Here is an 18,563-nt window from a genome sequence, read left to right as displayed (position 1 = left end):
CTATTATACAGAGTGAAGTAGGTCAGAAAGGAAAACACCAATAGAGTATACTAACGCATATATATGGAATTTAGAAAGATGGTAACAAAGGCCCTATATGCGAGACAGCAAAAGAGACACAGATGTAAAGAACAGTCTTTTGGACTCTGTGGAAAAAGGTGAGGGTTGGATGATTTGAGAGAATAGCATTGAAACATGTATATTATCATTTGTGAAACAGATTGCCAGTCCAGGTTCGATGCATGAGACAGGGTGCTCAGGGTTGGTGCATTGGGATGACTGTGAGGGATGGGATGGGGAGGGAGATGGGAAGGGGGTTCAGGATGGGGAACACATGTACACCCATGGCTGATTCGTGTCAATGTATGGCAAAAACTACTACAATATTGTAAAGTAATTAGCCTCCAATTAAAATAAATAAATTAATCTTAAAATTAATAAATAAATAAATCCCACATGCCACAACTACAGACCCCACATGCTGCAACTAAAGATCCTTCATGCCACAGTGAAGATTGAAGATCCTACATGCTGCAAATAAGACCCAGTGCAGTCAAACAAATAAATTAATTTTAACAACCTGCACATTGATATTAAAAGGAGCTTTATTCTTAATTGCCAAAACCTGGAAGTAATCAAGATGTCTTTCCATAGGTGAGTGGATAAGCATCCAGACAATGGGATATTGCTGCTGTTGCTGCTAAGTCGCTTCAGTCATGTCCGACTCTGTGTGACCCCACAGATGGCAGCCCACTAGGCTCCCCCGTCCCTGGGATTTTCCAGGCAAGAGTACTGGAGTGGGGTGCCATCGCCTTCTCCGCAATGGGATATTATTCAGCCCTAAAAAGAAATGAACTGTTTAGCCTAGAAAACACATAGAGGAACCTGAAATACACACTAATAAGTGATAGGACCCAAACAGAAAAGTCTACATACTGTACGATTGCAACTATACGACATTTTGGAAAAGGCAAAACTGTGGAGATAATTAAAAGATCAATGGCTGTCAGTGGTAGGTGAGGGGAGATGAATAGGTAGGACAAGATGATATTTAAGGCAGTGAAAATACCCTATATGATATTCTAATTACAGACATACCTCTTTTTATTGCTCTCTGCTTTACTGCATTTTGCTAATACTATACATAATTTTTTTTTTTTTACAAATTGAAGTTTCGTGGCAACCGTGTGTTTAGCAAGTTTGTTGGCATCATTTTCCAATAGCACTTGCTCACTTGATGTCTGTGTGCCACATTTTGGTAATTCACACATATTTCAAATGTTTTCATTATTATTATATTTGTTATGGTGATCAGTGACCTTTGATGTTACTATTATAATTTTTTTGTCATTTTTTAGCAATAAAATTCTTTTTGCAGCCATGAAATTAAAAGATGCTTTCTCCTTGGGAGGAAAGCTATGACAAACCTAGACAACATGTTAAAAACCAGAGATATCACTTTGCAGACAAAGACCTGTATAGTCAAAGCTACGGTTTTTCCAGTAGTCTTGTATGAATGTGAGAGTTGGATGACCATAAAGAAAGCTGAATGCCAAAGAATTGATGCTTTCAAATTGTGGTACTGGAGAAGACTCTTGAGAGTCCCTTAGACTGCAAGGAGATCAAATCAGTCAATACTAAAGGAAATGAACCCTGAATATTCATTGGAAGGACTATTGCTGAAGCTGAAGGTCCAACACTTTGGCCACCTGATGTGAAAGGCCGACTCATTGGAGAAGAGTATGATGTTGGGAAACATTGAAGGCAAAAGGAGGAGGTGGCAGAGGATGAGATGGTTAGATATCATCACTGACTCAATGGATATGAATTTGAGCAAACTCCAGAAGATAGTGGAGGACAGAAGAGACTGGTGTGCTGCAGTCCATGGGGTTGCAAAGAGTTGGACACAACTTAGTGACTGAACAACTTTTTAATTAAACTACATAAAATTATTGCAGGACTTCTCTGGTGCTTAGATGGTAAAGAATCTGTGCACAATGCAGGAGATCCAGGTTTGATCCTTGGGTCGGAAAGATCCCCTGGAGGAGGAAATGGCAACCCATCCCAATATGCTTGCCTGGAGAATTTTGTGAACAGAGGAGCCTGGTGGGCTACAGTCCATGGGGTCGCAAAGAGTTGGACACAACTGAGCGACTAACACACACACAAAGCTATTGCACACTTAAATAACTAATGTATAGTATAAACATAATTTTATATACACCACGAAACCAAAAAACTTGTGTAACTCACTTTATTGTGATATTCACTTTACTGCTGTGGTCTGGGACTGAACCTGCAATATCTCTGAGGTATGCCTATAATATTCTTATACTTTTGTCCAAACCCACAGAATATACAACACCATGAATGAAGTCTAATTTAAACTATGGACTTTGGATGATTATGATATGTCAGTGTGGGCTCATTCTTGATTAAAATATGTACATTCTGGTGAATGATATTGATAATAATTATGGCTATGCATGTGTGGGAGTAGTGACTATATGAGAGTTCACTGAATTTTCCTCTAAATTTTATTACAAAACTAAAACTTTTCTAAAACAAATTTTAAAGTAAAAGGATGCAAAAATATACACCATGCTAACAACAATCAAAAGAAAGCTAGAGTACCTATATTAACATCGGACAAAGGAGATTTCTATGCAAAGAATATTACCAGGGATAAATAAGGCCTTTCATGATAAACAGGGTGAATTAATCAAGAGGATATAACAATCCTAACCACTCTTAAATGTTTATACATCAGTAACAGAGGTTTTGTTTCACATATAAAATATGTGAGTATAAAATATGTGAAACAGAAAAGGATAGGACTAAAAGGAGAAAGAGACAAATCTACCATTACAGTAAGAGATTTCAATCTCTCTTAATAAACAATAGACCAAGTAGGCAAAAAATTAGCAAGGATATAGTCTACTTGAACATCACTACCAATCAACCTGACTGATTGACATTTATAGACCACTTTACCCAACAAAAGCAGACTACACGTGATTCTCATGTACACAGAACATTCACCAAAATAAACCATATGGGTTATAAAACATATCTCAACACTTTATGGCAAACAGATGGGGAAAAAATGCAAACAGTGACAGATTTTATTCTCTGGGCTCCAAAATCACTGTGGATGGAGACTGCAGCCATGAAATTAAAAGATGCTTGCTCCTTGGAAGAAAAGCTATGACAAACCTATACAGTATATTAAAAAGCAGAGACATCACTTTGCTGACAAAGGTCCGTCTAGTCAAAGCTATAATTTTTCCAATATTCATGCACAGGTGTGAGATTTGGACCATAAAGAAGGCTAAACACCGAAAAATTGATGCTTTTGAACTGTGGTGCTGAAAAAGACTCTTGAAAGTCTCTTGAACAGCAAGGAGATCAAACCAGTCAATCCTAAAGGAAATTAACCCTGAATATTACTGGAAGGACTGATGCTGAAACAGAAGCTAAAACTTTGGCCACCTGATACAAAGACCTGACTCGTTGGAAAAGACCCCGATGCTGGTAAAGATTGAGGGCAGGAGGAGAAGGGAGTGACAGTGGATGAGATGGTTGGATGGCATCACTGACTCAATGGACATGAGTTTGAGCAAATTCCGGGAGATGGTGACAGACAAGGAAGCCTGATGTGCTGCAGTCCACGGGGTTGCAGAGTTGGACATGACTTAGCAACTGAACAAAAACAACAAATTTAAAAGGAATGTAGGCATATAAAGTACAGTCTCAGATCACAATGGAGTGAATTTAGAAATCTGTAACAGAAATATCTCTGGAAATTTTTCAGATACTTGTATAACAGCACACTTTTAAATGGCCCAAGGATGAAAGAATAAATACATAGGGAAAATGAAAAGTATTTGAACTGTATGAAAATGAAAACACATTGTGTCAAAACTTGTGGGATGCATCTGAGCAGTAGTTGAAGTAAATCTGTAGCATTAAAAATGTGCTGTGCTTAGTCACTCAGTCATGTCCGACTCTTTGCAACCCCATGGACTTTAGTCTGCCAGGATCCTCTGTCCATGGGGATTCTCCAGGCAAGAACACTGGAGTGGGTTTCCATGCCCTCCTCCAGGGCATCTTCCCAATCCAGGAATTGAACTGGGGTCGCCTGCATTGCAGGCAGATTCTTTACCAGCTGAGCTACCAGGCAAGCCCAGCATTAAAATTACTATATTAGAAAAGAATAAAGGTCTCATATCAATGACCTTAGCTTCCATCTTAAAAAAGTAAAAAAAGAAGAGCTAATTAAACCTAAGCTAAGCAGACTAAAAAAAATAACATTAGAGCAGAAACCAGATTGTTCAGAAAAAAGAGAGAAAAGACATAAATTATCAATACCATGAATGAGAAAGATTATATCACTACAGATGCCCATATATTAAAGAATAATAGGAGAATATTATAAATATTTGACAATAAATTTATAGGAAATGGACAAATTCTTTGAAATACACAAACTACCTAAGTTTTCTCAAGAAGAAAGAGATAAGTTGAATAGCCCTAAAGAGGTTATACATGCTAAATCACTTTAGTTGTGTCTGACCCTTTGTGACCCTATGGACTGTAGCCTGCTAGGCTCTTCTGTCCATGGGATTCTCCAGGCAAGAATACTAGAATGGGTAACCATGCCCTCCTCCAGAAAAAGGTAGTAATTGTAACTTATTTCTTTTCATCAAAGAAAATTCCAGGCCTATATGGCTACGATAGTGGATTCCACCCAACAGAAATAATTTAAGGCAGAAATAATACTATCTCTTCTCCAGAAAACTGGACAGGAAGAACTACTTCCAAACTTGTTTTATGAGCTTAATCATTACTCTGATACCAAACACAGACATATACTTTATTTGTTTAAATTAATTAATTTATTTTAATTAGAGGCTAATTACTTTACAATATTGTAGTGGTTTTTGCCAAACATCGGAGAAGGCAATGGCACCCCACTCCAGTACTCTTGCCTGGAAAATCCCATGGACGGAGGAGCCTGGTAGGCTACAGTCCATGGGGTTGCGACGAGTCGGACACGACTGAGCGACTTCACTTTCACTTTTCCCTTTCATGCACTGGAGAAGGAAATGGCAACCCACTCCAGTATTCTTGCCTGGAGAATCCCAGGGACGGCGGAGCCTGGTGGGCTGCCATCTATGGGGTCGCACAGAATTGGACACGAAGGTGTCCAACTTCACACACAACTGAAGCGACTTAGCAGCAGCAGCAGCAGTTTGCCAAACATTCACATGAATCAGCCACAGGCACACATGTGTTCCCCATTTAGAACCCCCTTCCCACCTCCCTCCCCATTCCATCCCCATCCCATCCCCCAGGGTCATCCCAGTGTACCAGCCCTGAGCACCCTGTCTCATGCATCCAACCTGGACTGGCGATCCACTTCACATATGATAATATACACATTTCAACACTACATACACTTTGAAAGAAAACTACAGACCCTCATGAACACTGATGCAAAAATTGAAGCAAATCAAATCAAACAATATATAAAAAGAAAAATACATTACAACCAAAGAGGTTTTACTCCAGGATGCAGAGTTGGTTTAACACTAGAACATCAATCCATACATTATATTCAATCTGCAATAATCAATTCACCACATTAACAAACCGAAAAAGAAAAACCCTACGATCACCTTAACAGACACAAAAGCTATATTTGGCAAAATATAGCATCTGTTTCTGATAAACTCTCTCAAGCATATTAGGAATAGAAGGTAACTTCCTCAAACTAAGAGAAAATATACAGAAAACCTACAAATAATATCATACTTAAGAGTGAACTACTAAATGCTTTTCATCAAAATATAGAAACAAGGCAAGCATGTCTGCTCTCCTTATGGCTTTCTTTCAACATTGTACAAGAGGATGGAGTCAGTGCAATTATGCAAGAAAAAACAAAAGGCATCCATATTGGAAACGAAGAAGTACGACTGTTTTTATTCACAGATGATGTAATTGCCTATGGTCAAACAGAAACTTTAGGGGGAAATACTACGAGAGCTAATAATTAACATTAGCAAGTTTACAGTATCTTTATTATGAACTCGGTGTTTGTGTCCCTACAAAGTTTATATGTTGAAGTCATAATCCTCAATGAGATTTTATTTGGAGATAGAGTCTATGAGACGGTGATATGAGTTCATAAAGGTGAGGCCCAATCTGAGAGATCTGGTGCCCTCATAAGTAAAGAAAGAAACACTAGAGCCCTCTCTTTCTTTGCATGGAGAGAAAAGGTCATGTAAAGTCATAGCAAGATGGTGGTCACCTACAAGCCAAGAAAAGAGCCCTACCAGGAAATGAATAGGCCAGCACTTTGGTCGTGGAATTCCTGGCCTCTAAAACTTTGAAAAAATAAAATTCTGTTGTTTAATCCCCCTAGTCTATTGTATTTTGTTATGGTAGTCCAAGAAGACTAATACAAGGATCAACAAACAAAAAGGTATATTTATTGGACTTCTTCTTGGTGGTGCACTGGAGAAGAATTTGCGTGCCAATGCAAGGGACAGGGGTTTGATCCCTGGTCCAGGAAGATTCCACATGTCTCAGAGCAACTAAGCCCATGTGCCACTATTTTTGAGACCATGCTCTAGAGCCTACAAGCCACAACTACTGAGCCCACATGCTGCAGCTACTGAAGCCCGCATCCCTAGGACCTGTGTCTGTAAGAAGAGAAGTTGCTGTGATGAGAAGCATGTGCACTTCAACAAAGAGTAGACACCACTCATTGCAACTAGAAAAAAATCTGGGCAGCAACAAAGACCCAGTACAACCAAAAATAAATACATAATTTTTTTAAAAAAGGAATCAGTTGGATGGGAGGGGAGTTTGGGGATAGAATGGATACATGTATATGTATGGCTGAGTCCCTTCACTGTTCACTTGAAGCTATCACATTATTAATCAGCCACACCCCAATGCAAAATAAAAAGTTAAAAAAAATAAATGTTTCTATATGCTAGCAATGAATAGTGAGAAATAGAAATTAATAGCATGAAAAATATGAAATATTAAAATTAGGTGAGAAATAATGACATCAGGTGGGAATAATGACCTGTACAGTAAAATTTTTAAGATATTAAAGAAGACCTAAATAAAATGGACAAATGCACTTTTTTCTTAAGATGGGAAACTCAATCTTGTTATGATGTCAATTATCCTCAAATTAACCTATAGATTCAATGCAATCCAAATCAAAATCCCATTAGAGTTTCTTGTTTTTTTGGTAGAAATTGACAAGCTGATCCTAAAATTCATATACAAGTGCAAAGGACCTAGAAAGCCAAACCAACTGAAAAAGAATAACAAAGTCAGAGAGCTAATACTATCTGATATCAAGAATTACTATAGTGCCACATTATTCAATACTGCATGGTACTGGTATAAAGACAGACAAGTAGATGAATGTAACAATATAGAGAATCCAGACAGAAACCCATACATATATATGGATAACTTTTTTTTTCAGCAAAGGTGCAAAGGCAATATAGTGAAGAAAGGACAGCATTTTTAAAAATGGTGCTAGAATAACTGAATGTCAATATGAAAAAAAAAGGAACTTGAATCCATATCTTACATCATTTAATAAAATTAACTCATAGGCAAAAATGCAAAACTTTAAACTATGAAACTTCTAGAAGAAACCACAGAAGACTTTTGTGACCCTGGGTTAGGCAAAGATTTCTCAGATATGACATCAAAGGCATATCCCAATAACAAACTAACAAGTTGGACTTCATCAAAGTTAAAAATTTATGTTCTTCAAACTGTTTCACAAGAAGTTACATATGATATGATTCCACTTACATGAAATACCCAGAAAAGGAAACTCGAGGGACATGAAGTAGATCAGTATTTGCCTGGGGCTGAGAACAGGGCTTAAGTGTAAATGGGCATAAGGGATCTTATTGTGGGTAAAAAATGTTCTAAAACTGACATATGGTGATGCTTAAACTCTCTAAATTTACAAAAAGAAACATTTAATTGTAAAACTTTAAATGGGTGAACTTTATTATATGTAAAATATACTACATTAAGGTTTGTTTTTCATTTTTTTTAGGAAGACAGTAGAAATAGTGTGAAAAGACAAGGCGCCCACTGGAAGAATATTCTTCAAAGCACATATCTGATTAAGTATTTGCATCCAGAATATGCAAAGAACTCTCAAAATTCTACAATGAGAAAATCAACTAATTTTTTAAATAGACAAAATATTGGAACAGATATATCACCAAAAAGGATATACAGATGGCAAATAAGTACATGCTGCTGCTGCTGCTAAGTTGCTTCAGTCGTGTCCGACTCTGTGTGACCCCATAGACGGCAGCCCACCAGGCTTCTCTGTCCACAGGATTCTCCAGGCAAGAATACTTGAGTGGGTTGCCATTTCCTTCTCCAAAATAAGTACATGAAAAAGTGATTAACATCATTAGTCCTTAGGAAAATACAAATTAAAATCACATTACGATATCACTTCATATCTATTAGAATGGTTCAAATTAAAAGACTGGCCACACTAAGTGTCACATGTAAAGAAACAAGTTTCAAACACTGCTAGTGGAAATGTAAGATGGTATAACTACTTGGAAAACAGCTTGGCAATTTCCATTCTTAGGTATTTACCCAAGAGGAAAGAAAATACACACCCATACTGTAAAAGAAGGAAACAGCAACCCACTCCAGTATTCTTGCCTGGAAAATCCCATAGATGGAGGAGCCTGGTAGGCTACAGTCCATGAGGTCGCAAAGAGTTGGACACGACTGAGCGACTTCACTTTCATCGTAAAAGAATGTGTATTATAACGCTTGCTAAAACAATAAAGAAGATTTTATTCAAAACTTGCAGTAGTGGTATTGCAATAGTAGGTTGTGTCCAACTCCAAATACAGCAAAGATAGCTGGGAATTTATAGCCAATGAACAGTGAAAGCATCAGAGGATGGGAAAACTGCTAAGAGGAGAGACATCAAGGGTAAGGAGATTCTGGCTAAACTGATCTAAGATACTATGATTTATGATAGGAAATAAATATTTGGTCTTTGCCCCCATTTCTGGCATAGAGCTGAAATTCCCTAGGTGGTGAGAGAAATGAGGTGTCTTTTGTTACATTAATAAAGTGACTTTTGAAGTATAGTTAGGATAGGGGCTGGTTGTGAGGGAAACCAACTATGTAATTAGAGGATTGGGACTTTCAGGCCCATATCATAACATCTTCTCATAAGGGAGGAGAGAGGAGCTAGAGGTTGAATGAATCACCAATGACCACTGATTAAATCATTCATGCCTATGCGATGAAGTCTCCATAAAATTCCAAAAGGACAGGGGTCAAAGAGCATTGGTTCCAAAAGGACGGGGTTGAATGAATCACCAATGACCATTTATTTAATCAATCAAGCCTATGCAATGAAGTCTCCACAAAATTCCAAAAGGACAGAGTTCAAAAAGGAATTTCTTGGTTGGTGAGATTTGGGGTGAATGGCACTCCAAGAGAAAACATGGAAGCTCTGCACCCTTCCACCATACTTTGCTCTATGCACCTAATCTATCTGGCTGTTCCTGAATCATCTACTTTTATAATTAACCAGTAAGTAATTTTATAATTAACCAGGAAGTAGTAAGTAAAATGTTTTTCTGAGTTCTATGAGCCACTATAGAAAATTAATCAAACCCAAGGAGAGAGTGGTGAGAACTTCTGATTTACAGCCAGTAAGTCAGAAGTAAAGGACTTGTGATTGGAGTCTGAAGTTCCTGGAGATAGGTCATGGGAATTTGTAGCCAGCCTGACAGAAACACAGGTAATAACCTGGGCTTGCAATTGGTATCTGAAATATAAGGTGTTTCTGTAGGACAAAGCCCTTTACCTGTGGAATCTGTTGCTGTCTCTGGGTAGATAGTGTCAGAATTGGGTTGAATTTCATCCACCTGCAATGCAGGAGACTTGGATTCGATCCCTGGGTTGGGAAGATCCCCTGGAGAAGGGAAAGGCTACCCACTCCAGTATTCCGGCCTGGAAAATTCCATAGACTGTATAGCCCAAGGGGCCACAAAGAGTAGGACATGACTGAGTGACTTTCACTTTTACTTTCTAGGATACCCAGCTGGTGCCTGGAGGTAGCTTGTTGTTAAATGTGGGAAAACCCTCCCCGTCATACACTCATTGAAACTGGGTCCAGGAACTGAATTAGACTTAATATGCCAGCATGCTAAAGGCAGCCAGAATGATCAGATATCAGAGGTGGGGGACTCTCTGTAAACTGGTGAGCAGAATTCTTGTTAAAATCATATTCAAGGATGGACATGGAAGCCCAAGGTCAAGGCCTAGTTGAGAAGAGAGCTCAGGATAGCCTCACTAAAGTTTAATTATGGAGAGATTCTTTGTTAATACAAATACTTCACTGAAATGTTCCCAGCAGCAAAATAATCTAAATGTCCATAAGTAGATGAATGGGTAAATAAATAATGGTATACCATGCAATGAAATATTACTTAGCAATAAAAAGGAACAAACTCTTGATACACTCAAACACAACAAACTGATACACAACAAACTGTGGAAAATTCTTCAAGAGATGGGAATACCAGACCACCTGACCGGCTTCCTGAGAAATCTGTATGCAGGTCAAGAAGCAACAGTTAGAACTGGACATGGAACAACAGACTGGTTCAAAAACGGGAAAGGAGTATGTCAAGGTTGTATATTGTCACCCTGCTTATTTAACTTATATGCAGAGTACATCATGAGAAATGCTGGACTGAATGAAGCACAAGCTGGAATCAAGATTGCCAGGAGAAACATCAATAACCTCAGATATGCAGATGACACCACCCTTATGGTAGAAAACGAAGAAAAACTAAAGAGCCTCTTGATGAAAGTGAAAGAGGAGAGTAAAAAAGTTGTCTTAAAACTCAACATTCAGAAAACTAAGATCATGGCATCTAGTCCCATCACTTCATGGCAAACAGATGGGGAAATAGTGGGAACAGTGACAGACTTTATTATTTTGGGCTCCACAATCACTGCAGATGGTGACTGCAGCCATGAAATTAAAAGACACTTGCTCCTTGGAAAAAAAAGTTATGACCAACCTAGACAGCATATTAAAAAGCAGAGACATTACTTTGCCAACCAAGATCTGTCTAGTCAAAGCTATGGTTTTTCCCATAGTCATGTATGGATGTGAGAGCTGGACTATAAAGAAAGCTGAACGCCAAAGAATTAATGCTTTTGAACTGTGGTGTTGGAGAAGACTCTTGAGAGTCCCTTGGACAGCAAAGAGGTCTAACCAGTCCATCCTAAAGGAAATCAATGCTGAATATTCATTGGAAGGACTGATGCTAAAGCTGAAACTCCAATCCTTTGGCCACCTGATGCGAAGATCTGACTCACTGGAAAAGACCCTGATGCTGGGAAAGATTGAAGGTGGGAGGAGAAAGGGACAACAGGGGATGAGATGGTCGAATGGCATCACTGACTCAATGGACATGAGTTTGAGTAAACTCTGGGAGTTGGTGATGGACAAGGAGGCCTGGAATGCTGCAGTCCATGGGTTCACAAAGAGTCAGACACGACTGAGCAGCTGAACTGAAACTGATTGATACACTCAACAATATGGCTGAATCTCAAAATAGCTATGCTGAGTGAAAGAAGTTAGACTAAAAAAAAAAAAAAGAAAAACTCTCTCTTTCTTGAAGGACTCCAAAATCCAATCTGTTATGACAGCAACTAGATGACAGTAGCTAGATAAGTAGTTGCTTAAAGGGCATGAAGAAAGAAATTGTAATATTATAGGGGGAAACTTCTGGTGATGAATATTTTCACTATCTTGATTGTGGTGGTGGTTTCAAAGATGCTTATATACAGGAAAACTTTTTTTAAAACTTTTATTAGAGTATAGTCGCTTTATAATATTGTGTTAGTGTCTACTGTACAGCAAAGTGAATCAGCTATATATATAGATATATTCCCTTTTTTGGATTTTCTTCCCATTTAGATCACCATACAGCATTGAGTAGAGTTCCCTGGGCTATACAGAAGGTTCTCATTAGTTATCTATTTTATACATAGTATCACTAGTATATCTATATCAATCCTAAATTCCCAATTCACCCCATTCCCCTCTTTTCCCCTTGGTATTCATAGGCTTGTTCTCTATGTCTGTGTCTCTATTTCTGCTTTGTAAATACGATTGTGTATATCAATACCAGGCTTTCCTGGTGTCTCAGTTGGTAAAGAAACCGCCTGCAATATAGGAGACCGCCTGCAATACAGGGAACCCAGATTCGATCCCTGGGTTGGAAAGATCCCCTGGAGAAGGAAATGGCAACCCACTCCAGTATTCTTGCCTGGGAAATCCCATGAACAGAAGAATCTGGTGGGCTACAGTCCGTGGGTCACAAGAGTCAGACATGACTTAGTGACTAAACCACCACCATACCAATGCCAACTTTTGGTGCTGAATATTTTCACTATCTTGATTGTGCTGATGGTTTCAAGGGTGCTCAAATATGTAAGAAGTTTAAACTGTACACTTTAAATATGTGTAGCTTATTGTATGTCAGTTATATCGTGGCTCAACAAAGAATTTTTTTTTTTTAAGTAACAGTTCCCAGTCTCAACGAGGCTCTCAGCAATGGGCTATAATTTTGGGTTTCCTTAGCTCTTTCATTCCCCTAAACTCCTATTTTAAACCCTTTTTAATATTCTTAAGCCTCTTATCCTATATTCTTTCTTTCTCTTCCTTTCTCTGGAAGATTATCCCTCAAGTTGCCTCTAGTCTCAGCCTTTCTCCACCCTGGGAGCCAAAATAAACTTTATACTAGAACATTCATACCTCCTGTTTACAAGCTCTTACCAGCAACCCCTCCAGAAAAAATCCAAATTCCTTAACAAGGATTATAAGACCCTCTTTGATGCTGGCCTCTACTTATCTCTACAATCTCATCTCTAGCTTTTTCCTCACAATCTGCATCCCCATCTTCATGTTAGGGTCACAAGTCTAGCTACATTAAACTACTACCCATTCCTAAGTTCAGAGAAGGCACTGGCACCCCACTCCAGTACTCTTGCCTGGAAAATCCCATGGACGGAGGAGCCTGGTACGCTGCAGTCTGTGGGGTCGCTAAGAGTCAGACACGACTGAGCGACTTCACTTTCACTTTTCACTTTCATGCATTGGAGAAGTGAATGGCAACCCTCTCCAGTGTTCTTGCCTGGATAATCCCAGGGACGAGGGAGCCCGGTGGGCTGCCGCCTACGTGTTGCACAGAGTCGAACACGACTGACGCGACTTAGCAGCAGCAGCAGCATTTCTAAGTTCTGCATTTTTATTTATTTATCTCTCTGCCCTTTTCTTGTCTTATTCTTTCTGTATCTCTTGTCTTCCCTCTCTCCCTTTTCTCTGTCTCTTTCTCTCTCTCTCCCTCTCTCTCTTCTGTTCTCCTCTCTTTTTCCAGTCATCCTCTCTCTTTACTCCCATCCCCTCACCCCACCCCACTGCCCCCCACCCCATGGCTCTTAAGAGTTATGAGTTTTATTAGTGGAGAATAGTACTTCCATATATTCTTGCTAACACAACTAAGTTGATGTCGACACTTTATATGTACAGACATACTGAGTTTTGGATCCAAGTAGGATAATACTATTTCCTCTTGTTTTTTTTTTTTATATTCCTAGGTCTTGATGATGCAAAGTGACAGCCTAATATCCTTTATTTGGAATTATATCTGATAGCTGACTCCACATGTAGATGATGTTAGCCTCAACTGAGTTACAGATCTCTTAAAGTATCTCATATACAAAGTATCCAATATAAAAGTAATTATTTCTTTTAGTAAGTGAAGGAAAATTTGAAACTACTACCTCATTTGAAGAACTGTCTTGCAAAGTTGACACAGGAACAATTTCATTTGAATTAACATAATTGCTGACATTTGGAAATAGTTCTTCAAAAGATGTTTTTTGCACTGAGGACAAATCAATCTATAAAAGAATACATTACTCTTATAGAAGTACAATACTGCAAAACAATCATTTTTAAGTAACCAAAGAAAAGTTGAACTACTCTCTCAATTGAATGATTTTCTTGTGAGCTTGACATATGAATAATTTTATCTGAATTAATATAATTGCTGATATTTAGAAATACCTATTCAAAAGATGCATGTTTAACTGGGAACAAATGAATCTATAAAGAATAATACAAGGTTCTTTAGCTTTAAAATTATTTTTAAATAAGAATTTTCATTTGCTAAAGTATCATTTAATTTATACATATTAAGTACCAACTAAATGAAATTCACCTACCCAGCAACTACACCTCATGGACTGATTTCCCTGATCTTTCCTTAACTGTTAACCTTCTCCCGTGTTCTGCCTTTGCCTTCTTTTTGCCTATCAACTGTACACTAGAGACTTTTAAATCTCTACCTTCTTCCAGAGCACCATACCCATATCATTATCAGGTTGATCAAGTTACCACATATTTCTACATCAAAATCAAAATATTTAAAGACAAAGTCACAATCCATACTCCTTAGCTTTGGATTTCAAGAAGCTGTGTCATGTTGATGCTCCAGATCTGACTAGAGTAACCTGGCATGAACCTAGGCTATACCACATGTATGTGTGCCCAGAATGAATTATCAGCTGTACTGAGTGGGGATTGGGGGCATCTGCCCTTGCCCAGCGGAGAAGGCAATGGCACCCCACTCCAGTACTCTTGCCTGGAAAATCCCATGGACGGAGGAGCGTGGTAGGCTACAGTCCATGGGGTCGCTGAGAGTCGGACACGACTGAGCGACTTCACTTTCACTTTTCCCTTTTATGCACTGGAGAAGGAAATGGCAACCCACCCCAGTATTCTTGCCTGGAGAATCCCAGGGATGGCGGAGCTTGGTGGGCTGCCAACTATGGGGTCGCACAGAGTCGGACACGACTGAAGCGACTTAGCAGCAGCAGTAGCAGCCCTTGCCCAGCTCCTCTTCCTCGTAGGGAGAGAGAACAACTTCAGACCTATCAATGTGTATCTTGAAACAGTGTTAAGAAGGTCACCTGAAAGTGAGACCCTAGAAAATGAAAATCCCCAGAAGCCCTTGAGTCAACTGGCCTCCTTTCAGGGTAGCCAGCCAAGGAATGCCAGCTTGGAATTGAGGGGAATCTAAATGATTCATTTGGTGGCAGCAAGCTATGGAATGAATCAAAGGGCAAATAGACTCATTTAAGAGAAAAAAAGAAAAAAAAAATAGACCTTAAAATGTCAAGCCATTGAGTGCTCTCAAAAGTATTTTTATTTATTAAAAGACACTAAATATTTACCTACAAAACGGGAGAAAACATTTGAAAATTATTTATCTGATAAGGGTCTAGTATCTGGAACAAAGAAATAACACTTACAACTTAACAATAAAAAAGACTAATAGCCTAACTTTTAAATGGCAGAGGATCTGAGTAGACATTTCTCCAAAGGAGATATACATAAGGCCAATAAGCTCTACTGCAAAATCACAATGAGATACTACTTCACATGCCAAAAGATGGATGATAGTAAGTGTTGGTAAGAATATAGACAATCAAGACACTCACACTGCTGCTGGGAATGTAAAATTGTTCAACCACTTTGGAAAACAGTCTATCAATCCTCTAATTATTAAACACAGAGTCACCATATAATTCTGCAATTTTACTTCTAGCTCTATGCTCAAGAGAAATGAAAACATAGATCCACACAAAAGTTGTATCTGAATGTTTATAGCTCCTCATTATAAATAATAGCTCAAAGGCAGAAACAACTCAAATGGCCATGAATACATTATTATTATTATTATTATTATTATTATTATTAGGCCACAAACAGGAAAGAAGTACTGGTATATACTAACCTTGAAAATATGCTAAACTAAAAGAAGTTAATCACAAAAGGCCACATATGATTTTATTCACATAAATGTGAATAAATGTCTAGGAAATCTATTGAGATAGAAAGTAGATTAGTGGTTGCTTGGGACCAGATAGTGGGATGGAGGAATAAAGTGATAATGGTAATGGTTAAAGGGAATGGGGTTTCTTTGTGAGGTGATAAAAATGTTCTAGATTGACTGAGGTGATGATGGTATATATTCGTGTATATACTAAAAAACATTTTATACTCTAAATAGGTGAACTGTACCTCATAAAGCTGTTTCTAAAAGTCCACCACAAAAACATGTTAAATGTATAGTTACCATGTAACCCATTAATTCGACTTCTAGATATACACCCAAGAAAACTGAAAACATATATCCATACAAAGACTTGTACATGAACACTCATAGACCTGTTATTCATTCAAATACCCAGAAACTGATGAATTAGTAAATAAAATGTGGTATATCTTTAATATGAGATATTATTCAGCCATAAATAAGAAACAAAATACTGATAAATGCTGTAACATGGATGAATCTTAAAAATACTATGGTAAGTGAAAGCAGTTAGACACAAAAAGCCACATACTGTATGATACAATTTATATGGAATGGCCACAATAAGTAAACTTTAAAGAGACAGAAAGTAGATTAGTTACTTCTAGAAGCTGGAGGATGAGATAGAAGGAATGATAAGTGACTGCTAAGGGGGTGATGAAAAATGTTCTTTAATTAGATTGCAGTAGTGGTTGCACAAACTTATGAGTATACTAAAAGTCATTGAATTCATACTTCATCAAGGTGAATTTTTAAAAATGTGAATTATAGTCCAATTTTAAAAAGATGTTGGTATTTACAAAATAGTCAATTAATTAGTCTTATAGGGGAAAAATCATTTTTAAACACATTTCTCATATATATATATATATTTTAACCCAAAAGATAAAACAAATATGAATAAAAAAGAAAGTCATTTTCTACGAAAAAAATATTAATCTTTAGAATACTGGAAAGACTGTGAGCAGAGTATTCACAGAATACTTTTTTCCCATCTTGCAAAAGTGATCTTTGGTTAACTCTCCAGCTCTGTTCCACTAGGAATCTGATAAAGGTAAGAATGTCAACTATATTACTAGACAACTCTGCTTAGGGTAAAAATGATATCTAATTGTGAGGAACTATACATGCAATGTAAATTAAAAAATGCTAGAAAACACACATTTTGGGCTTCCCTGACTCTTGTAATTAGGCATGTCCCTTGTGGGGACCCTGGAAGCTACATCTAGGTGTTATTATAAAAGATACTGAATCTCATCTCCTCATATCTGAGCTCTCTCCAGACTGCTATGCAAGCTACTACATGAGCTTCTGTGAGGACTACTTGCACTGAAGAGGCACACCTAATCCTGCTCTACTTGCAAGCTGTAGTTCTACCTGCAAGCTCTACTTGCAAGCTGCTGTTCAGTTGAACCTCAGAAGAACTCTGCCTGGGTAAGAGGCAAATTATAGATTCTTAGAAGAAAACACAGGGAGAAAACTTTATCACATTGTATTTAATGATGACTTCTTCAATATGTCACAAAAGCACAGACAACAAAAACAAGAACAAAAGATAAACCAGACTACATGTCAATGTATGGCAAAAACCACCACAATACTGTAAAGCAATTAGCCTCCAATTAAATTAAATTACTTTAAAAATTAAATTTAAAAAAATTTTAAACTTTTGTGCATCAAAGGGTACTATCAACAGAATGAAAAGGTAACCCACAGAGTGGGAGAAAATATTTGTAAACCATATATCTGATAAGGGGTTCATATCTAGAATACATAAAGAGCTCTCACAACTCAACAACAAAAAAATTAATAACCTGATTTTAAAAATGAACAAAGGACCTGAACAGACATTTCTCAAAAGAAGATATAAAATGACCAATAAGCATGTGAAAAGATGCTCAGCATCACTACCATTAGAGAAATACAAATTGAAACTACAAGGAGTTACCATCTTACACCTGTTATTAAAAAAAAAAAAAAACACAGAAAATAATATGTGTTGGCAAGGATGTAGAGAAATTGGAACTCTTGTAAATTGTTGGTGGGAATGTAAAATAGTGCAGCTGACATGGAAAACAGTATGGTGGTTCCTCAAAAAGCTACAATGAGAATTACCAAAGGACTAGCAATTCCACTTCAAATAATATACCAAACGAATTCAAAACAGGGTCACAAAGAGATATTTGTATACCCATGTCCATAACAACATTATTTACAATAGCCAAAAGATGGAAGCAACCAAATGTCCAACAACAGAAGAAGGGATAAACAAAATGTGGTACATTCATACAACGGAATATTATTCAGCCTTAAATAAGGATGTAAGTTCTGACATATTCTTCAACATGGATGAACCATGAAGACATTATGCTGAGTGACATAAGTCAGTCACAAAAAAGACAAATACCATATGGTTCATTTATATGAAAAGCTTAGAACAGTCAAATTCATAGAGACAAAAAGTAGAATGGTGGTTACAAGGGACTGGAGGAGGAAGGAATGGGGAATTTACTATTCAATGGGTATGAAATTTCAGTTTTGCAAAATGTAAAATTTCTGAGT

At 37.7% G+C, this 18,563-nt stretch overlaps 1 protein-coding gene across 3 annotated transcripts in view; it reads right to left on the bottom strand.

Moving 5' to 3' along the window:
• MEIKIN (meiotic kinetochore factor) overlaps positions 1–18,563 on the bottom strand; it is a 124,428-nt gene that overhangs the window by 47,914 nt on the left and 57,951 nt on the right. For 2 of the 3 annotated variants that reach the window (XM_081500214.1, XM_081500216.1), the window contains one exon: positions 13,903–14,022. The exons of the other annotated variant lie outside the window; for it this stretch is intronic. In XM_081500214.1, the coding sequence (XP_081356340.1) occupies positions 13,903–14,022 (120 nt within the window). The remainder of the gene's footprint in view (positions 1–13,902; positions 14,023–18,563) is intronic. 3 annotated transcript variants of the gene reach the window in all.

The sequence above is a fragment of the Giraffa tippelskirchi genome, chromosome 6 (genome assembly GCF_054371585.1).
Source record: "Giraffa tippelskirchi isolate mGirTip1 chromosome 6, T2T-mGirTip1v1.2.pri, whole genome shotgun sequence".
Lineage (NCBI taxonomy): Eukaryota > Metazoa > Chordata > Mammalia > Artiodactyla > Giraffidae > Giraffa > Giraffa tippelskirchi.
Note: the sequence above shows the minus strand (reverse complement) of the source record. Positions and strands in the feature narration are given on the sequence as shown.